Raw genomic sequence first — 23860 nt, 5'->3', positions numbered from 1 at the left:
ATGCACATGGGCACAATCAGGGGATGGGTTTTTTTGAATTTCAAAGTAAGAGGATCATTTTGCCACCTTCTATGTTTGAACACAGGATCACACTTCTATAGAGTGTTGATTTCCCTAGATTTTATTATGGCCCTAAATTTATTCTTACCTAGTATAAAAACTAAGCGTTTGGCTGATTCATTGGTCTGAAAAAGGCCTTATCTCAGGCATGTAGGACAAATTGGTTATTATTCATTCCGTAGATTTGAGATTCAAGTAACTCTGATTTCACACGCTTTTTCGCGCCTTAATTTTTGGAAAAAAAAAAAGTACAACCTCATAAAGAGAGTTTCAAACATTTTTTTTTTAAATGCAAGATAGAAACTGAAACTATATATTAGTGAAAAGAACAGGTATGCTAGTGCATTACCTAAGAATAATACATGCTAACAAGATTTTAACCATTAGATGAAACAAATAAAATTTCATCCATTCATGTGGCAAGGTCTTACAGAACTTGCCCAATACCGTCACTCCATGGTATCCTTTGCCATCATACTGTGACCATCGTAGACATTGAAGAACTTCTGTGGTGAGTTTACGCCAATGAAAAACTTGACCTTGGGTGTCACCTTGATCCGCCAGAACCTCCTCCGACCACCACCTGGTTCTGGTCTTGACCAACTCCATTTTCAGGAGTAGAGGTTGAGACGGTGGGAACGATGAGATCGATGTTCAGCAGCGAGCTCCACTACATGGATCTTTCGACGGCAGGAACGATGAGACCCATCGAATCGAGAGGGATAGGTACAGGACTTCGATGCCGAGAATTTTTGGGGGAAAAATAAGAAGTGAAGAGAGAATACCGTCGACTTATTTGGTTGTTCGATTTCCTCTGCTCCGATTGTGGTTGTTGCGGCTGCTGCTGCTATGAACCGGCGATGCGAGAAATGGGAGAGAAGCTTTTCATTTCTAACATATTGAGATTTTTTAATGCATTTACAAATTTAAAAAAAAAAAAAAAAATTTTTGAATTTTTGCTACTGATTTTTGTTGGGAAATAAAGTTTTAGTTAAGAAATTCTGATTTTTGTGGGCTTTTTTGCAGGATCTTGGCTTTGATTGGGTGTTTTTTTTCCTCTATAAATGGGTTTTGACCTCTGAGTATATTTTTCTTAGATTTTTACTTCACCCAGGTACTTCTTCTTCTCTTCTGTAACAAATTTGTTCAGATTTCTATTGTAAAAGTCACTGATTATGTTCGAATTTTAGGTTACTAAAGAGAAGGTTAGGTTTTAAGCTTATCCAGAACGTCTTTCAAACGGGGCATCTTTTCCATCAGCGGTGGCAGTGGTTGCTCAATATCAACATGCACGGTGTCAGAACTGGTGTTGGTGCCGATGCCTGATAAGAGAATTGAGCGGCTAGGGGTGATCCGGGACATGACATAGGAGAGGTTGGAAAGCTCATCGGCGATGGATCCCACCGGAGTTTGCTTTCTCCGGCTGGATCTAATAAAAATGAATGGCTTTTCCGACGAGAAGAGAGAGGAAAGGTGTAGCAACGGTGGATTGAAAATTTATATATCTTCTCTTCATCCAACGGTTTAATTCAAATTAATCAAATCCTATGGTCCAAATCCCGCTAACATTCTTAATTCCTAGATATTACGCTAGCATACCTATCCTTCTCTCATAAAACATAGATGGTATGGAGTTTCAAATACTTGAACCAAACCACAAACTTCTTCCAAAAAAAAAAACAAACCACGAACCACAAACGACCTCAGCTATGAAATCCTAACTGTTAGTGATGAAACAGCAGCACTGCATTGTACATACAATTTGGGATCCACTAGTGATTTCCACAACTGCACTCCACAAGCTTCTGCTGACAAGAATACAAAGCTTATAAATAGCCCCAACCCATATCTCTCTCTCAATTATTGATTTAGATCAAGGTGCCGGGTATCAAGTCAGTGACCATCGATACCGATACCAATACCAATATGAATTCACTGATCAAATCGTATGCATGGATAGGGGATGGTATCCGTATTGGTATCGATTAATTTTATCTTGCTTTTTAAAAATTGGTAAATACCCCTGAAATGATACGAATCACCAATCTGGATCAGTTAGGAATCGAGAATCAGTCTCAACCGATATCGATATGATACAATCGATACAAGATCAATATTTGAGACCATGATCCTATGGGTCCCTTTCCCAAATTTAACACTAAATAAAAAATAAAACCACTTTTTTATTGTATTAGCTCGTTATTCGCAGATAAATTGATATAGTACATGATTTAATTTCTTATACTCAATCTAAATCTAATGTAGAGATAGAGATATAAACAGACCGAGTACGAATCTTAATAAGGATCGGATGCGATTGAATCTGAATATTCTTAGATCAGATACATATGTGAATTAAATTTGAATTTTTGACTATCCATTTACCTTCTTAACTTATGTAATTCAGACCTTTCTTTCCTCAACGAAAACAATTTGCTCACATTCCATGTCTTTAAATTGTGTTAATTCTTTTTGTCATTCTCTAGAATCTATCGAATCCTCAAGAACCCTTAAAATTATAAATTAGATAATCTTTTAGTATAATTAATTATCTTTCTAAATCGAATAATTATTTTTTTAATTATTTAAATTTGGATTTGAATACCCTCCAATTACATACAGATAACCCTAAAAATTTAGGTATTCGAATTGAATTTTCGACTATGATGTCACTTCCCTCTGAAAAAATTTTATTCTTCGTTTACTTACATCACACACCCATCAGTATCAGTATTCAGTACTGCTTTGAAATTATTTTCCAGACAACATTGCAGCACTTCATGCGGTATTTAAGTATTTTGGAGTCAGTGGTCAAAGATAAGTTGCCCCCAACTGTTGAAGCTCTCACCATTTGATTCGTACTAAATTCACTGATTTCAAAGATCTTCTTCTTGTCAAACAGAGTTCCTGAAGAAAGATACCTAAAAAAAAAAATCCACTTCAACAGTGTGGGGATCAAGATTTTCACTTTTATCATAAAATACTTATCGTTAATCTCTAATTGGTTTGATGAAGATGATATATATATTGGTAGAGTACTACCATGTGAATCCCACACTGTCACTCTTTGTTTTTTCTATGATTATAGATGTTTGTTTCCCCACACCAGATTAGTATGGCTTAAGGACCACCCAATAAAGCTCTGAAACCCTTGCCCCATCACCGCTTAGTTTCTCCACACTTGGTGTAGGAAGTTCCCATTGGCAGCGTGAGGAACCCTCTTCCCCCACTCAAATAAAATCCCACTCACCCTCCCAGGGCCAGGGTCATGTCAACATTGTCCCCTTATATCATAAAAGACAGTAAGCCAATGTCTGCTAGCTTCTGAACTTTTCTGTCCCTGCATCTGATCATTATTTGATTTAATTTCCTGGGCCCTTGCATGGGACGATCTTGATTGAGTACTTATCAAAGGAGTTCTTATAAATAAATGAATTACTTGACTTTCTGAACGATCTAGCTGGGTTCCGCTCATATATAGAGAATACCTTCATTGTAGGAATCAGACAAGACTTTTCCAGTAACCCACAAAAAACATGCAAGGGGAGAATCATCAAGGGTGGACTAAGAGATAGTCCTATAATCTCCTCAACAAGATTCAGATCTTATCAAAATTGTCCTCTGTTCCCTTCATTGGACAAATTGCCCAGAAAGCAAACAATGCTGTCTTATCTTCATGGAACCACCAATGACCAGATCACTGATTGACTTATGTGAGAAGAAGATAAGAGAAAACAGGACACCACACAATATACTCAAGCCCCAAAATCCAAAAATATAATAAAACTTCAAGATTGAACAAAAATACTGGAGACACAGAGACGTCTTATTTTTTATTTTTTTCACTATCAAATCCACAGAATCAAGTTGAGTCAAATCACTGGTGCCGCAGACAGCGAATCTGATATCGATTCGGGGGCACCACCATAGCCGAGTAACAAGAATTACTCCATTATGGAGCCACTATTATTACACAACATTTGATGACTTGGTTAGAAATAATGATTAAGATAAAAAATAACCCAAATTATATCACATATAAATACTATTAGTGATGTGATCATAACCTAAAAACAACATTAATGATAGCTTTAAGAATTGCCGTGCTACTGACAATGCCAACAACCCCACTAATGGTGGGTCAGTAGATACCATCAAAAACTTAACCATACCAGAAAGACAAATCTAACAAAGAAACAATACCAACTTTACAAGAGTTGATTATAAGGAGACTGAAATCATAACTATCAAACATAACTTAATAATATATGGAAAGTTGATGCTAAGGTTCCACAGAAATAACAATACTACCATCACTTCAAGTTGTCATAAACATGGTTTTTCAAGCAAACTACAGCTAAAAAAGTTCACGAAGTTCATTCAAACTAAATAAACTATTGCTCCATCCCTGTCCATCTTATAGAGGTTTTTAATTACTGGTTCTTCAAACAAAAGACCAGTTCATGAACATGAAAGCTAGGCAGTGATGTGAATCCTCCTCATTCAATACCATCCAAGCAATTGCCTGCTCATAAGAAACTGGCCTCCCCATGCTAGACACACAAATCCCCGCTGGCAGATATGCAAAGCCCTGCAACACAAGTAAAAGTAAAAACCCTTGGTGTGGCTACCAGTCGGTGAAATAAAAGCACAGAATAAAAGTTTAAAAAATTCTATACAAATTAATCAAGTAAAACAAGATAATTGCTTTTTTTTCTTATGCTCCTAATCTCATCACCAAACCTTTTCCAAACTCTACTTATTCAATAATGTCACTATCATAAGCAAACAAAGCCACAGCCCCGGATGATTCTCTTCTAACAATTCAACCACCCAGGTTTGACAATTTTATGCAGGGACTTCAGGAGAATATGTTGGATTACCTGTTGCATGATCTTGGAGAATTCAGAGCACAACATCTTCCGACCAGCATCGTTAAGAATCTTGTCAAGCATTATGTCTTGAAGGACCACAAGTGTTGTCTCAAGCATATCAAGCCCCGCCTGGTTTGCAAAGGTGAAAACTGGAGATGCCTGTTTTTCCCACTAAACCATGTTAGTTAATCCCTTTTTTTCTCCCTCAAATTGCATTCAATCACATATTCCAGAGGAAAACAAGGGCACTAGTCAGGTCAGAAAAAAAACAAGGATAGCAGACGTAAAACAAGTGCAAAAGTAGTTGTTACAAACAAACACTCTTCAGTGGACAACGAAAGAGTCCCCTCCTCAACCACTCCACAGCAAATGCCAAGGATTTTAGTACCAACTCCATAAACAAGATTCATTTAAAGGGATAATTCATCTAGGAAACTACTGAAACTCTTTCTCAACAAGGTTTCTCACAGGCAAAAAATTCAAGAATTAGGATTTTGAAGGACATCAAAGAAAGGAAGATAATCACATTTGTCTTCAAAGAACAGCACATGATAGCATCGGTATGGTGCCACAGTAGTTTCAAGACAGTATCACCAGCTTGGGAGTCGACCTGAAGGAGCTCTACTCCAGTGTGGAACCTGAAAAGCAGGGCCAAAACTCAATTGCAGAAGCTAAACAAGAAAAAACACTAGACAATGAACAAGAAACAGCTGCTTCAGTCTAGGAAAATAATCATTGTGACTTTCATGCACTTAGCTTTGAAACAAGTCACTATCTAATTGGAAATAAAATATTACAAGAGCAATCTCAAAGTTTAACATGAGCATGAGACAAACCTGTAGCTCCTGCAAATCCATCTGGCCAATGTAAGAGCCTCAGGAGACCCAGGAGGTGGTTTTGGCCCAATGTGGGAGCCTAGACGAGATGGGGCAATAGCCATGGCAACTCTCTGAACAGATCCGACAACACTCCTTACATACTGGCGAGCCATAGCTGCCACATTTTCTCGGAAGTGGTTCTCAAAGGTGAACTGGAAGGCAATAGTTAATACTGATCTCAGGTTATAGTTGTTTGATGCAGTTTCCCCAGAAGAACGGGCTCCACCAGGTCCAACTTCCAGTGTGGATGCCAAGTCAAGAGTTCTAGTCGCTGCAGGTCCATCCTGTTAAACAAACAAATGTAAAGACCTGAGGAAGAAGAAACAGAAGAAAAGCAATCCAGAGATATAAGTCCAAAGATATCACCCAACTGTTTTAGGATCCAACGGTATGACACGAAAACCAGATGGCAGCAAAGGAGCATCATCTCCGAAGGATTCATCAATGGGTGCAAAAACAAGCTGAGCACAGGCGCCAGCCGCATTTTCATCAACCCCACTACAGAGCTGCCACACAAGCAAAAAACAGATGTCAAGAAAACAGACCTTGATTTCATATTGGGATCCAGACCATCAGAAGGGTAGTCTATAATCAGAAAATGCCATAAGCTACATCCCAAATCAGAGATCTAAGGATAGATTAATAGTTTTGAATATCCAATTAGGTAAATTTTGGAAATATCCAAAGGAAATGCATTCAATGGGTTTCCTAATCCAAATACATTACCAGACTTGTGTTTGTAAGCAGCACTTAGTGCCTAACTGAATCTTGAATGCTTTCTTTCTAACCCAATAGAATCCAAACATACACCTTAGACAGCTACAATAAATTTCACCTGTAATAGAAACATATCCCGTGACAAAACCGCATCTTCCTGAGAAAATCCTTGGCCTTCTAGTCGAATCACCTCCAAGAACTACATCACAAAATTGCCAGTTAGCTTTCAGCTATATTAATTAAGAAGGTTTCAAAAAGAACATGGAAGATAAAACTTGGGGACCATAGAAAAAATCTCAGATGTAAAGACAAATGATTGAATACATGAATATGACAAAACCAAATGCAACCACAGGATACACCAAAAAGACAAAAAAAAAAAAGGGTGGTTGAGTTTTGAGCGAATCAAAATGTAATACCTCCTCATGTTCCACTGTATGTGCCAGAGGCAATATGACCTGGCTACTGGGGAAACCACCAGGTCTTGCTCCGAGAATTGAGTAAGGGCTAGCTTTAAGAGATGCAGCAGAATAAGCATCAACTCCACAATCAGCCCATTCGGAACGATGCTCCCTCAGAAAACGAACAAGTAATGCAGGTGGAACATTCTAAATAACAACATAAAGAAACAATCAGAGGGTTTCCATTAGAAATAAACTAAAGAAGAACAAGTTCAAAGAACAGTTACTATTAGACGAAGAACAATTAAAGAGAAATTAAAGAGAGCTTGATTAAATTAACAAAAAAAAAACCCAGAGGGGGGAGGGGAAGCCTGGTAACAAAAAGGAGAATTGACTTACGTAACCATGAACATAACAGTGCTTTTAAAATTAGGTAAGAGTGCATCTCATCAACTTTCTAGGAAATCATTGACAACATTCTAGGATTTTTCCACTAAGAGAAATAAAAAATACTGCAAGGATCCTCCTGACAAGAACATTCTATTAGAGTAAACTAGTGCGAAAGATATGAAATCTTAGTGAATTTCCAGACATAAGACTGCAAGAAGAAATATAATTTCTTATCTCATGTAGTTTAATGAAAAATGAAGAGACTGCAAAACATTGGATTTTTCTTTAGTGCAGAATGCAACCACCTAGAATAAATGAACCAGTCATGATCTTATGTCCATAGATATACACTAAGATTTAAGGAAAAGATACTATAATTGAAGGAGTATAGACAGTTCACTCAAATCAAACTGCAAACATGTCAATAGAAAATAAATACCACAAAAATAAACTACTCCCATCCAAATACAACAGATCCAAATGGCCATTTAAAAGATCTACCTGCAACAGCATTGATGCCTTTGCACACAGCACCCCACCTCCTAAAGTTGAGAACATTGTTGAAGAATTAACATGGTTACCAAAAAGTTTGCCAGGAGATGAGTTTATCATGATGGTGACATCCTCCACACCATCACTACTGAGCAGAGACCAACCATCATCGGCAAACCCATTAATCGCATCATTGAATCCCCTGAGATCCAGGTTCAAAATCTTCAAGTCACAGGAGAAAAAATGATATTACAAATAATTTAGTTCCATGAAAACATCAGCCAGAAACTTACCTGCACAATCTCTGACTAAATGACCGTAATACAGCAGGTTGGCGGCCCCCACCATACTGAACTTCACCACTGGCCTCCTGTGCAATCTGTCGAATATGCCTCAATGCCTGCATACATGATCACACTGGTCAACTACCTCCAATCCCAAAATAAAATTGAACAGTGTTACTTTTATTCCTGAGATGGGAGCAAATTCACTCTCTTCACTGCATAACTGCATTCATTCTGCTATTACATCTAACTGAATAAGCACGAGAGCCTTTAGCATTCAATTCCAATGACACGTCAAAATGAGTACATGAAAACACCATCAACGAGGAGGCCAACTGAACAAAACGTTCAGACTGCTAACCAAAGGTGGAGTGTAGAAGACAGCTTTTGTCCAGAGGAGATTCAACCAAAACATAAACAGAAAGCTGCAACCTTTCCTACCCGTTAAAGAAGTTGCAATAGAAAAGAAAATGATAGCAGTCAAAGAGTACTTACAGCAATTGTAATTTTCTGTGCAATAATTTTTGATGATTCATACAATGGCCGGAGAACTTCAGGCACACTCCATGCCTAATTCACAAACAAGGAAAACCAAATTTAAATACAAAGGCATTGAAAATCATTATCAGAAGGCTGGAGCATTAGTTTTATCATTGGCCTCACATCCAAGTCAACATGATCAACGATATGAATTATTGAGCCACCACCCTCACAAGGTCGGATGAGGTAGCCACTGGGAAGCATCTCGCCTCTAACAAAGTTTGGAGAAGATGGCCCTGTTGGACCACCAGTGGAAGGCGTCAAAGACCTTTCACAGACCTACACATGCATGCATTGCATTAGAATAAGAAGCTAGGTTCACAGCGTAAGATTTTCATAACTTAATAACAAGGGAAAAATCATAAAGAAATTATTGCTCTCAATTATTGGAAATGACAACTGGCACAATGAAAAGAGAGAAGGGAGAGGAAGACAACAACAAAAAAGGGTACAATAAGTTACCACAAGACTGCCATCTTCCAACCCCGTTGTATATCTCAGAGTCCAAAAGTCACGTGGCGCTGCCAATGTTGTAGGTGCATATGTCTGCAAAAACAAAGGTTAAATGCTCAACAAAACTTGAAATTCATCCCAACAGTCAAGTAAATTGCATGAGAACAACAAACCTGCATGTATATAAGCTCTAAAGTCCCTCCATTTCCAGCAGGGACTGTAGTCAAGACATCGAGGCAACGGCAATCACGGAACCAAGATGGACGATCTTTCAGGATCTCAGCGACCTGTAGATAGTTGTAACAAATATTTTACCCAAGATCAATAAAAGAATACACTTAGAAAAAATTAGGAGAATACAGTTCGAAAAAATTAGGAGAAAACTACCTTTGTGGGCTCTAAGCTCACAAGACCGCAAGCTCGTGCTGCAACTCCACTACAATTGTGGGAAACAGCAATGATTCCTATAGAATCCGGACCAGGCTGCACAAAAAACCCAAAAAAATGTCAAAACCAAAGGGTAAAAATATAAAGATTTAGAACTTTGGAACTAGTATAGAACTTAAATAACATTAAAGTTCTAGACCAGGCGCTATAAAGCCAATTTTCTTACCTTCATCCCAAGCATCTGGACCCAGTCGACAGCAGTTCCAGTAGCCTTGGATAGGAACTCTGCCAGGGTCTCCTCTGCTATAGCGAGAAGACTGAGATGGAGAGACAGCCTGTAAGTACCAGTAAAAACAAGCAAAAACTATGATAGCTTGTATGAAAAGAGTAGTGTTTTGGTTTGTTCACCTCGCTGGGTTGTTAGCATCTCTTTGAGGATGCTGAGGTGTTGGGTTTTGCTGCTGTTGGTGCTGACCACTCGTGACCACAGACTCACAGCTCGTGTCTGTGGTCGCCACAGGTGCCTGAACACAATTAAAATGTTAAACTGAATTGTGGAAGCAAGATTTGTTCATCTTATGACCTGAAACTGATATATAATGAAAATAATGCAGTAAATGGAATCCTAGCATAGATGAGTTAGGAATAACCAAACATTAACTTCTCCCCCAGGCAGCAAGTACTTGGCTCTAATGCTTGTGGAATATGTGTGCATGCATATGCTTATGACATTCTAGAATCTACTAGAGATGCCTCCGAAAACTTGTAGAAAGGGGCCCAAAGTTCACATAGAAAACTAAATAAACTACAAAAGGACCAAGTTTTCCCACACCCACGGTTTGGATGGTATTGAGAGGATATCATGCAAAGGGTAAGGGTAAGGGTAAGGGTAAGGGTAAGGGTGGGGGGTACCATCAACTTCATACTATAGGGAGGGGGCAGACATTAATGACCCTGGGATGGCGGCTGAACCCTATGCTACAGGAGAAAGTTAAACTTTCTCCCTACAAAAATATTTCCTGCAGATTGTCCAAGGATACATCTAAATGAAATAAAGAATCTTTCCTCCTGCTAGTAGAATCGACACTACTGGTTTAATTACATATTCATAATATCCATTTCAATAGCTAAAATATATTACGCATACAATAATAAGTATTTGCAGATATACATGCACAGCTACTGAGAATGCTGAAAATTATTCAGAAGATAGCTCTGGTTTGGATGATAACAAATATGAATCTTATCGTTAAATGAGTGGACCAAATGCTTAATGGGTAAATGAAGGTGGCACTTACATTCTGCAGTTGCTGCCGCATGAAACCATTCTCATACACCAAGTGGGAGACCTGCTTCTGAAGTCGGTCATTCTCCTCCATCAACAGCTTGTTCATAGCAGTCAGCTTTCTGTTCACCGTCTGGAGACGGGATGCTTCCTTTCTCTGCTTTTCACGGCATCTGTCAAAGAAATTACAGCAGAAAGTTTAGTGTAATGGTATATAACCTCATTTTCCCAAAACTCCTTATTACAGTTGGAAAACGTAAAATATGGGATATACAAAACTAGAATATTAAGAAGGAAAAAAATCTAATTTCTTCCTTTTCTTTCCATTCTCCAAGTCAAACTACTATAGAAGAACTTCACTTATGGAAACTATATTCAAGCAAAATATAGGAGTCAAAATTTGTCTCGTCAGCTTCCCCTGAATGATTAAGACCTTGGAAGAATTAGCAAAAACAGGAAAATTCAAGGTCAAATACATAGCTTTCGGGTCTTCTCAAATCGAACATTTTAAAGAAAACTCCCAAGCAAAAAAATATTTTAGTGAACACCCCCACAACCCAGTAATACCATATAGAATAAACACGCCGACCCGCTCAGGAAAATTAAAAGAAATATTTAAGAGAAGGTAATCACAATACCTTTACCCAAAAAAAAGTTGTCGAAAATAAGATTTATATTAAAAAATAAAAAAGGGGACCCATTATTAATGTGAGTCTAAATAAGGCTCTATTTGCAGGTTTCAGCACAGCAAGACAGCTTACTGCTAAGCCAAATTGAAAGATTCTCCATTCCCTTTCATTTATTCCCATAAGAACCCAAAAGTAGTCTAAAATATATAAAATACAACTGAATAACATCGTTTCCTTCACAAGCAAAGTAACGACACAAAAACAAGTTTTAGCCCCCCCCCAAAAAAAAAAAAACTCTTTCTTATCACAGAATCCAACAAAGTGAATGAGTAAAACATAAGCAAATCCGAACGAAAACATAGCTTCAGCTTCAACAAAGTGAAGTCCAAACTCAAAGATCCTAACTTTGAACCATAAAAACCTGAATGACAGTAAATCAAAACAACCTATCTTTTATTTTTCCGAGTCACCAACATTAAAGAGAACAGAAGAGAGAACCCACAATCCACAAAAGGAAAAAGGAAAAAAAAATTTTAAGAATGTACCACCAAGAACAAAGAGTTCAGAACAACTTCTTTTTTCCTGAAAATCACTCGGAATAATGGGGCAATAAATCCTGCCAGGTTTTCTTCTGTTAAATGAAACAAAAATAGCATATCAAAACTTGAAAGAAAAATTAAAACAAACCCACTTTGCGCTCAAAAGAAATGCAAGACCACAACACAGATAGATAACAACACATTCCAACAAAAACCAAACACAAAACAATATGACCCGTCTCCTAATACTTCTCATTTTTTTTCCACTCAAAATTCAAAACAAAAACTTGTAAATGAACGAAAAACTTGGCCAACTAGCCCACACCCACTAGAAGTTCTCATATCGGCACCAAGAAAAGAAATGAAGAACAGCAAACCCAATTCCCCAGATCGAAATTTCTTCCCATCCAAACCAAGAACCACGACGAAATGAAACGAAGGAAGAGAGCAAACATAACTGCATTTGTCACTACATTTCTGTGTCTTTACCTTCGATTCTGGAACCAGACTTTGATCTGTTTGGGCTCAATGTTAGAGAGTATAGGACACTCTCTAATCAGTTGCTGCCTCCTCATGGAACTTGGTTTGGGACATTCAGAGTAGACCCTCTCCAAAGCCTCAACCTGCTCAGGCGTATACCTGACATACTTGCTGGAATCCATCTGCTTAGAATCCTTGTGAATCGAGAGCGCCATATATATCCAACCCACAAAAACCAAAAAACCAAAGAGAAAAACGAAGGAAAAAAACAAACAAAGCAAACAAAAATACAGAACAAAAGGAGACTAAAAGGGCACAAGGGACAACAACTAGAGCCTTGGGCACTCTCTATGAGCACTGAAACGACGCTTCCAGGTCCTCTCAGGCAGGCTCTCTCCTCCAAGAGAGCCTCCTCTCTCCCACATCAGAAACTCTCACTAACCCAGAAAAGCTCAGTTGAGAACGAGAAGAATCAGATAGCTAGCGGTCTTATCTTGGACACCCATCTCGAGATATACCTGACGAGGTATGTATGATAGACGGAATAACAGAGATGACCCAAACAAACCAACCCACAAAGACAGAGGTCTAGAAGGGGAAAGAGAACAGAACTAGAAAACGAAATAAAACAGAGACGGCAAATAAAGACCAGGTGGTGAGTCTGGTCACTGGGGTGAGTTTTTAGCTTTTTCTGAATTTTTCTGAAAAAACTCTCTCTCTCTCTCTCTCTCTCTCTCTCTCTCACGAAAAGAACGAAATGGGATTGCTCTTTCTTTTAACCTCCCATAGACGTTTTTGACAAATGGGTAGCAGCTGTTTAGCTGTTCCTCTCTGAGAGAAAGCAAAAAAGTACAGCTTCCCTCAGCAAAAACCACCTCTCTCTCTCTCTCTCTCTCTCTCTCTTCTCTCCCTCTCTCTAGGTAGATTCGTTGATGCTAAAGTGAATGGTGTCATCCATGTATGCTTGTATGTTGATGTATGGATGGATTAGATTATGCACATACGACATTAGGAAGGCATGTAGGAGACATGGGGCGGCTATCACTGCTCTCTCAACTGATTAAATAATAAGTAATGAATTAAAGTTCCAGCAAAAAAAAAGAAAAAGTAATTAATTAATGCCTTTTCGATGACTGCCACGTGGAATTAAACGTGGCTCAATCCTGGCCGTTACATGATTTCGAACATTCTTTTACGAGAATGCCCGTTTGCTTTCAGATTTGTGGAGTTCACGCTCCCGGACAGTGTGTTTTTTTCCTATTTTCTGTGGGGTGTAGCCTCCGCTTAACGTCCACCTCTCTTTCTCTACTCCCGTCCCTCGTGAAATCACCTCTCCATCCCCTATCGATTGAATTAATGGGGACTTTGATTGGCTCTCACCGGCTCCATAGCCTTTACTACGAAGCAGGAAACACCCTCCCAAAATGAAATAACCAGATCAATCCAATGCTAGATGGCTTCGATAAAGATCATAATCAAATATTCTGATAAATCAATCATTTCTGAGAACCGCTCTCAACACCAATTACCTTCATATTGTGATTCATTCGAACCAACTCTCTTTAATTAGATGCTTCCTACCAAAGCTTGTCTAGTCCTCTTTGGAGATCTCTAATGGTGGAGGATATCAAACTCTTCCACTTTATATTTGGGTCTTGTTGATTCCATCATATACGTAGAGAGCAAAAAATGTTTTGGTCCATTCTTTTTCAAAATAGGTGTTTTATTATGTTTTTATGGGGCTTTAGGTCTCATGATGTTGTAGTTGCTTTAAATTGTACAAGAGTTGCTGCCCTCTAGGACGTGCTCATGCGAGAATAATATTAAGATGGGTGACTTTAAGAAATCTTCGAGTTTCACCCCTTTGAGGAAAAAGGGCTTGTATATCTTCTGTGGCAGTGGCAGTCCCCCCCCTCCCCCCCAATGGTTTTCAAACCTATGCTAAGGATATTGCTCCATACCTTGACCATATCTCTCTGCTTTTTCCAACATTATGTGCCACTATACCTACAGTTATAACATACATTGTAACTCCTTAATGACAAGTTTAATATATATGATCTATATAAAATATGAATAAGACAAGTCATTGTGATAATCTAAGGAACAACCTCCTCAAATGTTAGAAGGCAAAGAGGATAAAACACTAAAACCTACTAGAAATATTCCATGGAACAAGAGTACTATCTTACTAACACAAAATATTTGTTTACCTATCACATAAGCAAATCAATACTTACAACGGGCGTAGATAAGGACCAAAGGGGTCAGCTAAGATATTTTTGGATATTGTTTAAGTTTATTTCTCTAAGGGGATTTTTTTTATTATTGACACTCTTTAGTGTCAAATAATCATAACCTTACTCTTCTATGTTTTTAATATAACATTTTTTTAATTAGGATAAATATTGTAATTCACATATATACTTAAAAAATATGCAATACATGACTTAGTGAGTTTGTGATAATTTATTTTCAAGTTATTTTTAAAATCCTTTTATACTCTTAACTTAATAAACTTTTGGAAACAAGACAATGGATAATTAAAAGAAAGTGTCAAGTTCCAAATACACCTATAGAGGCGTCATTTAAATAATCCATTTCTCAAAACAAAAAGAAAATCTTGGTACCCCGATTTCAATCTGATCGTATTGACATCAGCTAGATCCGATTTACCCCGATTTCAGTCTAATCGTATTGAAATTAGCTAGATCCAATTCACCTGGACTCTTCTTTCAGCAATCAAAGTTGGCCTTTGGATCAGAGCACAATTGATCGGCCATCAATCTGTGTGGGCCTAGGCTCGATCTTATTGGCTCAAGGCTTAGCTATATTTTTTGTTATTTTCATACCATATTATACACAAAAAAATAAAAAATAATAATTTTAATTTTAGCCTAAATATGCATATATTAATTGTATATTATAATTCGTAATCCATAGTCATTACCTAGCATACATGTATACATTTGCATCTAATACATTATGTATATTGGATAGGGATTCGCCTTAGCCTAAGCTCGGTCCAACCAATCATAGGCTTGGAAGTACATCTTAACCCCGCTCATGCCCTTAAAATTTCGAGTGGACTCGACTCATTAGGCCAAACTTGCACCCTTGTAAGCAACCAGGGGGGTCTAATCTTTTGTTACCCACATTTGCTTTAAAGATCTGATGGGTGAAAGAGGTTTTTCTTCATTGGTTAAATGACATTATTTGAATTAATTTTGGAGTTATTTTTGGGTTTAAAAGTCTCAGAATTTTTTTTTTTTCTTTTATGAGAGAATGCCGTAATGAAATTGAAAATGATGTTTTTATTGACATATTTTTCTTTTCATTCAAGAAAAATAAAACAGTAAACAAAGTCTTGTAAATTCTACATCATATCCGACTTATTGATGTTTTCTTTTGCATTCTCATTGGACTCAGCACTTCTCCAACATAATTCATACACTTCACCCCACCCCCTCCCCCCTCAAAAAGAAAAAAAAAAAAAAAAAAAAAAAACAAATGCATTTTTTACATTCAAAAGGATAATCAAAAGTAGGAGCCTGAATTGGAATGCGCAAAAGGTTCTTGTTTTTTAAATCCAACGCAAATATTCTTTATGGCTAGGTAGGTTCATAGCTATGTGCAAGCTTCAAATCTACAATCCTCGAAAAGTTACCCAAGTACTTCAAGGATGTATATGGATTTATCGTCAAGTGTTCTCCAGTACCTTTCTTTCATTCTTCCCAACCCCCAGGTCATTTGCCTGATAACATAAGAAATGTATTATGAGTTTCTTTTTTTTTTTTCTAAGAAAGTTTATGGTCTATTTAAGATGTGCAATTGTAACATTGCTCCATTGCGATATAAGTTAGGAAACAATATTTTTACAAAGTGAGTATAAAAACTGCATACATTATGATCCTCTCCAAATGTCATAGTAGCCGAAGCCTCATGCATTAGGGGGAAAAAAAGATGTTCATATGAGTAAACTTATTCCAATCCTTAAAAATAGACTGAATTAAAAATACATCATATAATCAAACACCTTTTCATTTAAAAAAATAAAAATAAAAAGAAGAAAGGATCTTATCCAATCGTAAACAAGTACCACATGCTTTTCTCTCTCCTTTATTTATTTCTCATGTTTTGTGTCTTGTTGGTCCCTTTCCAACCACCCCCAATTGGAGAGGATCTGAATCTACAATTGGCCTATGCCACCTCATGTTCAAATTTAATCAAGGAATCAATATCGATATTGGAGGTCGTATCGGCCTCAAGCAATATTGCTTCGACAATATTGATACCTCCGTATTAGAGTGTTTTGTATCGACAGTATTTCAAAGGAAAAAAAAGACCATATACGATCGATATCATCATAGATTTTGATATCGCAATGGTGATATGCTACTGATACTGATACTGATACTGATGTAGCATAGATACTTTTTTTTTTCCCCGATGAATAAACACAGATACCTTGATCATGCTAGATTGAAGATAAAGTTTTCCCCAGAGCAAGAGACAAATTTAGAGCCGTAGCTAGGTAAATAAAGGGATCATCATCACCATCATTTGTGACCATTAAGTGAGGAAAGAAGAGCTCAGAGGCTAAAGAACATTGAACAGATCAGATCACTACCCTACGTCCTTATCCTCAATTGTGTAGATGTAGAGAGACTGTTTTAAAGACAGAGAAAAGGGTCAATTTATTGGTAAATGTGAAATGTGTTCCACTTTTTACAACCCAAATCTTTTCCGGCAAGTGCAACAAAATCTTTTTTACCTTCTCCCATTTTTGCAACAATCTAGCTTTTAATGGGTTCAGATCCTCTGTAAATTACTTTTGACAATACTCAGCAGAGCCCTCCCACTAGCTTTCACTGCTTCCCCTACTCTCTTTAATGGCATCAGATCCTCTGTAATTACTTTTGTCAATACTTAGCAGGAGCCCCCCCCCTCTCTCTCTCTCTCTCTCTCTCTCTTGATGACCATTTCTAAGCTACCACTACTCTCTCTCTCTCTCTTTGTTGATGGCCATTTCTAAGCCACCACCAGTAACAGTAGATCAGATACATGGGGACTCGGGGGAATCAGGATGGAACATTTAATAAACATATGAAAAGCTTTGTCTAGCTGGCTTTCCATCTAGGTATAGATAGAATGATGGATTATTTTTAATTCTTGGATTTTAACCCAGAAAGAATCCTGCATCATCTTCAATTACTAACCTTGATATTCAAACCAGTTTAAAAAAAAAAAAAAAAAAAGGAGTTAAGACTTTGGAACTGGATCTGAAATTTAATGCTCTATTTAATTTTAGATTTTTAGGGAAGACCCATATTGGGCCAAATAGGGACCCACAAGGGAACACATTTGGCTGCTACTTTGATTGGCAGTTAAAGAAATAGAATAATTCACTATCCTGATTCATAAATATCTTCCTAAGTTATAGTATTTTTCAAAATACCCTTTCAAATTATATTTCTTGGCTGCAATCTGGGCAGCAGTTAAATTCCATCCACCCACAAGGGGGACCTACGAGCACAAAGGACCATAAGAACTAAGAAGTCCCAACAACAATGGATCCCATTAGACCACTCTTATTACTAATTAAGTAATACTATAGCATCAATCTTTTTGGACTTGCGCTAAAACCCAACCGCCTAGCAGCCCGCCAATGAATTAGAAACTCAATTGCTCAAAGCATGGCCTTCAATTAGAGAAGGAGATGTCAAACCAACGAACCAAGAGTAAAATTGATTTTTTTTTTTTTTTTTTTTTATTGCACTAAGAGTAAAATGCTCGAAAAGGTTTTCTGAATCATAGCACTTACTGTAATCTAAAAAGATGAACTTCACGTTTTTAGAGCCTATTCATTTTTCACATTTTAATGCTTCACATGGCACCCTTGGTGTGAAGGTAAAGTCTTTAGTCATAAATAACGAGGACTTGAGAGAGATCAAGCTTTTACTTAGGCTATGTTTGGTTCCAAAGGAAATTAAAGACATGGGAAGCGAAATTTTTTTAGCCTAAAAAAGAGAACTTGTGTATTCTTTACTTAAGATGATTGTATAAACTATATAAACTTCTTACCATATTTAGTGACGACGCTTCTTAGATATGATTTCATTTTACTCTTCAAATCCAAGATTATTTTTTTTAATAAATAAATTAAAGCAAAATTAAGTCAAAATAAAATGATTTATGGAGTAATGATTACCAAAAAAAAAAAAAAAAAAAAATGAAATTTTCACTTCCCCCTTTAAATTCCCTTGCAAATGTAATCTCATTTTTTTTTTTAAAGGAGACAGGAAGAAAATGTTGGCTCAGTAGACTACATTCAATAGAATTTTTTGCTTAATTTATTGTTTTGCATGAGAAAATATCCAAAAATAACATTCTTTCATGGAATAGTTCATGTCTGCTGTATTATGTTCAAACAAATGGAAACAAGCACAATGCTTGAGTTGTTGACCATTCACTAATGATAAGACTATCAAACAAACTGTTAATTTATGTTTATGATTAGGCATTCTAACCCACTTGTTGTCCTTGTTCTATAGCATCTATAGAGATGAGCTTTATTTTGTGCTTCCAACTAAGTAGAAGTAGGATTTGGAACATGGGCAAGTCTGGTAAGGGGTCAAGATCAAGTTGGCTTGACCATTGAGGGTGACAAGTAAACACCCAAATCAAGTCAAGTAGTTCATTGATTAAATCAAAACTCCAAATATAGGAGGAGAGAGAAAAGATCTATTAAATGGAAAGGAACAAATCTAAAACCTATTGTTATGGCAATCCTTACATGAAATGTCAAAATGGCAGTTGGATTGTTTAAATCATCACATACCTAGTCCAAATGAATCTAAGAGCTTATCATGTTTTTCAAACATTAGTGTAGATATTATGTGTCGGACAAGTTAGTGATAAAGAAACCTCATCTCCACCTTTTCCCCATAGCTCTCATTAGGGGTGGAAACGGGTGGGTTGAGATGGGATTTCGAAAATTAAGGCACCTAGGGTTCCTAGCTTTATCAGAAAAAAAAAAAACCTAGGGTTCCTAGGGCTCAGCCTAGGCCAAGCCTGGACTAAGCTCAGACTAGGATATCCCAGCCCAGGCTAAGCCTTGTTAGGCTCAAGTTAAGTTATGATGCTAAGAAAAGAAAAGAAAATAGTATAATAATAATAATAATAATAAAACAAAATTTAAATCAATTGTATATATTAATAATAAAATTTTGGATGTTTTATTTTTCAAGTTAGGAAACTCTATTTGAGTTAAAACTTAATATACCAACACACCTTTGAATCCAATTGTCTACAAAATTCCAGCCTTATTTAGTTTGCAACATGATAAAACTTGGGATGCTAATGTAGAGAGACCCTCGATGGCTGCTTGTGCAGATAATCTATCCCATTTTCAAGTGAAATTGGAATAAATTAAGTATATTGAGAATTTTCTCGAATATAGTTAGTATCCATTTCTTTCAATAAAAATATATTTATGAAAAAAAAATAGCTACTAGTTGTGAAAATTAGTCTCTCTCTCTCTCTTTTTTGGATTCTTGTGATAGGAAGCATATTTGAGAATCAATGTCTAGTTAACAAATGGAATCTAACCATATAATAAGGGTGATATCCACCCTGAGTTTAATTACATGATTGAACCAAACAAAAAAAAATTTGAATAGTATCCAAAATTTTAACTGGAAATTTTATAGAGTTTTTGGTAAAATGACTCACCAATACACTTCTTGCACACACATATAAGGAACCTATCCCTACATGCCCTAAATGGCTTCCATATGACAATTTGATTGGAACCAAATTTTGGTGGATGTGTACACAAGTATCATTTATACATAATTAAAATTTAATATCAATCTAACATCTCCATATAGTATTATTATAAGGTTGATAAATTTAAGAAGTGAACTCGACCTAAATTCAATAGGAGTTATTGAAAAGTTCATATATACTGATTTCAAATCTATCCAATGGGAATTTTCTAACTTATAAGTCCAGGTAACTAAAAAATGCCAAAGGATGTAGGAAAACAATTTTCCATATACATTTTTCTTATATATCAATAATTTTTTCTTACTTTTAAACCATTGTCTATGCTTGTAAACCCTAGACCAATTCAATTAAAGGAAAAAAAAAACACATACATCATACACATAAACATTTAGCAGAACTTCCTCTTCTCTCTATTCTCAAATATTAAACTATACTCTAACAAGGTATGCAGTAGTAGACAGCCCTTCCCATACTGAGACATAACTAGAGGTGGTTGTGAAAGAATAATGAAATTAAAGGATACATAATTACAAGAACCCTAACTAAAATGTGTTCAAAAAAGTACTCTAAATACAAGGGCAGCCTTGCAATGGATGGCAGTAGAACACATTACAACTCAATAATATGGGACCCCATCATCATCCTCATTGAATCAGTTGTCATGCATGGGATGAAGAATATCATACTATCAATCTATCAATGTATGATCAATTTACCAGATGATGGTAATTGTTCATTTAAAAGAATTAATTAGACTACTTGAACTGATAGAGGATATCCATACCATCAATGTGAGGGAATCATTTATGTCACATTAATGTTGCTACAAGAAATGGTATCATTCATATGGACCGATGTGATCAGAGGAGAAAGAAAACAAATAAAGGGAACTATTCTTTTTTTTGTTGGAGATTAGCCTCCGTTGACACTTCGCTCTTTCTATTTCTCTCCTTTTCTTTTCTCCCGTGAAATGATTCTTTTCCGAGGACACTGATTAGTTGTTTTCTATAGACATGGGTCGTGTTTTTAGATTATAAATACTTGAAAGGAAAAAAAATAATAATAATAATTAAAATACAATGCAAGATGGCACAAATACATTGGGTGTGTGAGAAATTTCTTTTATTAAATAAAGAGAAAATGCTGGGCACGGAGTCAAGGTGTTCAGCATGTATCACAGTCATGTCGCAAGCTTACCAAAAGTTGATGATATACCCAATCCCCTCTCTCTCTCTTCTTCTTCTTTTTTTTTTTTAAAGTAATGCTACCTTAAATAAATTAGAAAAAGGATTGATTTGGACGATATGGATATTTATTTTTCCTTGCTTGTTCAAAATTGGCAAAAAATAAATATTTCATAAGATTACAAAGTGAGACAAATGGGGTCCAGGCTGATTAGCTTTTGGTCATTGTTGGTGGAGTTTATAGGCGTGCATAAAGTTGCTAAGATTCCTTGTGTTTTACGCTAGCCGTATTAGATATGTTTCTCCACACTTTGTCAGATTTCAAAAAAGCCCTCATACTTCTATAATTTACTAAATAACCCCAAATAATTAGTTTTCCTGATGTCCAAAATAACAGTCCCACTGACCACTCCCAAGTCCTTTAATAAATAGAATAAATGTCAAGGTACTTAGCCAAATAATTAGCCTAATTATAATGTAAGGATCTCACTTTTTTGTGCCTTTCATTTCAAGTCCATTAATTTATAAAATCCAATGTACTTTCATTTCTATGTTTTGGGTAAAGAGAAAATGCCATAGGAAATTGACCTTTGGAATCCAATCATGGTCGATTCAAAAGGGTTCTCAGGGTTTAGGCTGATTTAAATCGATTCCAACTGAATCATAATTGGAATGGAGAAGCTGATTCTATTGTTAATAATACTTATTTGAATCACGAATCGATTCAGCCAAATCAAATTTATTAGTACGAACAAAAAGTTAATATTTGTTGAAAGCATAATTTCAAATATTGATATCAGTTATGCCAAATATTGATACCTGTTAGATCCAATATCAATGGGGTAATTCTTATTTAAGATGACATTGTCTAATTTTTTTATTGAAATTGAAGGAAAAATCATCCGATACAACTTGATACGACCGACATGGATAACAATATTAATAGTAATAACCATGGTTGAAGATGCGTATAGCCCCATGCATTGCAAAGGCAAAGCCTATGAAGTGTCATATGAACCCAACTTTTGGATAAAATCCCCACCTTCATCTTCTTCTTCTTCCTTAAGTCACCGCAAGAAAAAGAATTTCTATAAGTCAATTTCATTTTTTTGGGGTGGGGTGGGGTGGGGTGGGGTGGGGTGGGGGGTTGTTTTATTCATTAATCTATGATTTTGGGACCAAATCATTCTTTATATGATTTCTGAATTTTGGTGGACACTCAACACTGAATTCAAACCCATCTACATTATAATGAACCAAGCCCACCAAGCCCAATTCCTAGGCCTGAACCTAAACCTAGTCCAAAGTCCAAGATAGGGGAAAGCTCAGCTCAAACTAGCTCAGGTACTAGAGTAATTAGTCGTGGCTCAGGGACCAAACTCTCCCACACAAACCATTTTCCCAATTAGATATTAAGTTTCCTAAAAATTTGTAGATTGTGGCTCTTTAATATGGGGTGGCATTGCTGAGCAATCATTCTTTGTTACACTGCACTAGTGCGGTGAGGATCTGGGTGGTTGGGAACAATCGGACACATCTCAAGGTGCTCTCAATGTCTAGATCCTCACCGCACCAATGCAATGTGGCAAAGGATTTTTATTCGGCACTGCTTAAGTCATGGAAGAAAAATGATATCCATAGCTTTTCAATTCCTATTTTGGCCCAGATTTGATGGTTGGGGGAAATACACAAAAAGTTTTGATTAATTAAAATTTAATAATAAAAAGGTAGTGGAGATTAGTTTTTACTTTTTAGCATAAACAAATCTCGCCGTTCATCACTGTATTAATAAAAAAGTGTAGGTTGCTGACTGAGACTTGTGATATGAAAAATATGTGATTAGGTGCAATGGATTAGTGGGAGGTTAAGACTTACATTAGACTTGACCTTCTGATGACTTGACACTTCCCTTAGCATCAAATTAGTCCCCAAAAGAAAAAAAAAAAAAAAAAAAAAATGTAATTTTAATATGATTAAAGAACTTATATGGCTATGCCCAAAGGGAAGCAAAATTATGTGCAATTAGGCAAGCAGAATTATTTGTCTTTACAACAAAAGTAAGATGAGTGAAATAATTGATCAGCAAATTCAATGGACAGGAGCTTCATAGTATTTTTCTTTTCTATGGTCTGAGAGGGTGTCCAGGACCTCCAGGTACCTATAAGTTTTCATATCAGCTAAGTCTCTATATTAAGCTAGCCTTTCGAGAGGAACATTAACAATTTGATACTGGAGTAATCACGTCTTAACTCTGGTACAACTTATTAGGGATTTAGGAGAACTCATTTTCAAAAGCTATTTGTTAAGATGATGATGCTTAAATACTTATAAATCTTAAGATCAAGCTACTCACATCCAATGTGGAATTATTAATTCCGTCTTTCACGTGGAACCCCAACTCAATAAACATGTAGTCATGTAGACATGCAATAGAAGATTGGATAATTAGAAACATTGAGGGTGCCTTATGTAAATA

The 23860-nt window shown here is 36.4% G+C and overlaps 1 protein-coding gene across 1 annotated transcript; it reads right to left on the bottom strand.

The window, feature by feature from the left end:
• Positions 1 to 4301: 4301 nt before the first annotated feature.
• LOC122069518 (homeobox-leucine zipper protein HOX32) lies at positions 4302 to 13253 on the bottom strand. The gene is made up of 18 exons (XM_042633547.1): positions 12419 to 13253; positions 10775 to 10934; positions 9885 to 10000; positions 9703 to 9793; positions 9477 to 9572; positions 9263 to 9376; positions 9099 to 9182; positions 8760 to 8915; positions 8592 to 8666; positions 8106 to 8212; positions 7822 to 8014; positions 6949 to 7137; positions 6648 to 6728; positions 6184 to 6318; positions 5771 to 6096; positions 5461 to 5572; positions 4944 to 5093; positions 4302 to 4651 (listed from the first exon to the last, which is right to left on the bottom strand). Exons 1-18 carry the CDS (start codon positions 12622 to 12624, stop codon positions 4505 to 4507), a joined length of 2538 nt encoding a protein of 845 aa, XP_042489481.1. The 5' UTR covers positions 12625 to 13253; the 3' UTR covers positions 4302 to 4504.
• Positions 13254 to 23860: the final 10607 nt, after the last annotated feature.

The sequence above is a fragment of the Macadamia integrifolia genome, unplaced genomic scaffold (assembly GCF_013358625.1).
Source record: "Macadamia integrifolia cultivar HAES 741 unplaced genomic scaffold, SCU_Mint_v3 scaffold629, whole genome shotgun sequence".
In the NCBI taxonomy this organism is placed as follows: domain Eukaryota; kingdom Viridiplantae; phylum Streptophyta; class Magnoliopsida; order Proteales; family Proteaceae; genus Macadamia; species Macadamia integrifolia.
The sequence above is the reverse complement of the archived record's forward strand: the minus strand, read 5'-3'. Positions and strand labels throughout refer to the sequence as shown.

What these genes read in the sequence shown, in the direction of transcription:
- LOC122069518 (XM_042633547.1), bottom strand. Translation starts at nt 12,624, where the DNA reads ATGGCGCTCTCGATTCACAAGGATTCTAAGCAGATGGATTCCAGCAAG. An exon ending in GATGCTAACAACCCAGCGAG is followed by an intron (nt 9,794 to 9,884) that starts GTGAACAAACCA and finishes TCTCCATCTCAG; the next exon opens with TCTTCTCGCTATAGCAGAGG. An exon ending in GCTGTTCTTTGAAGACAAAT is followed by an intron (nt 5,094 to 5,460) that starts GTGATTATCTTC and finishes TGGGAAAAACAG; the next exon opens with GCATCTCCAGTTTTCACCTT.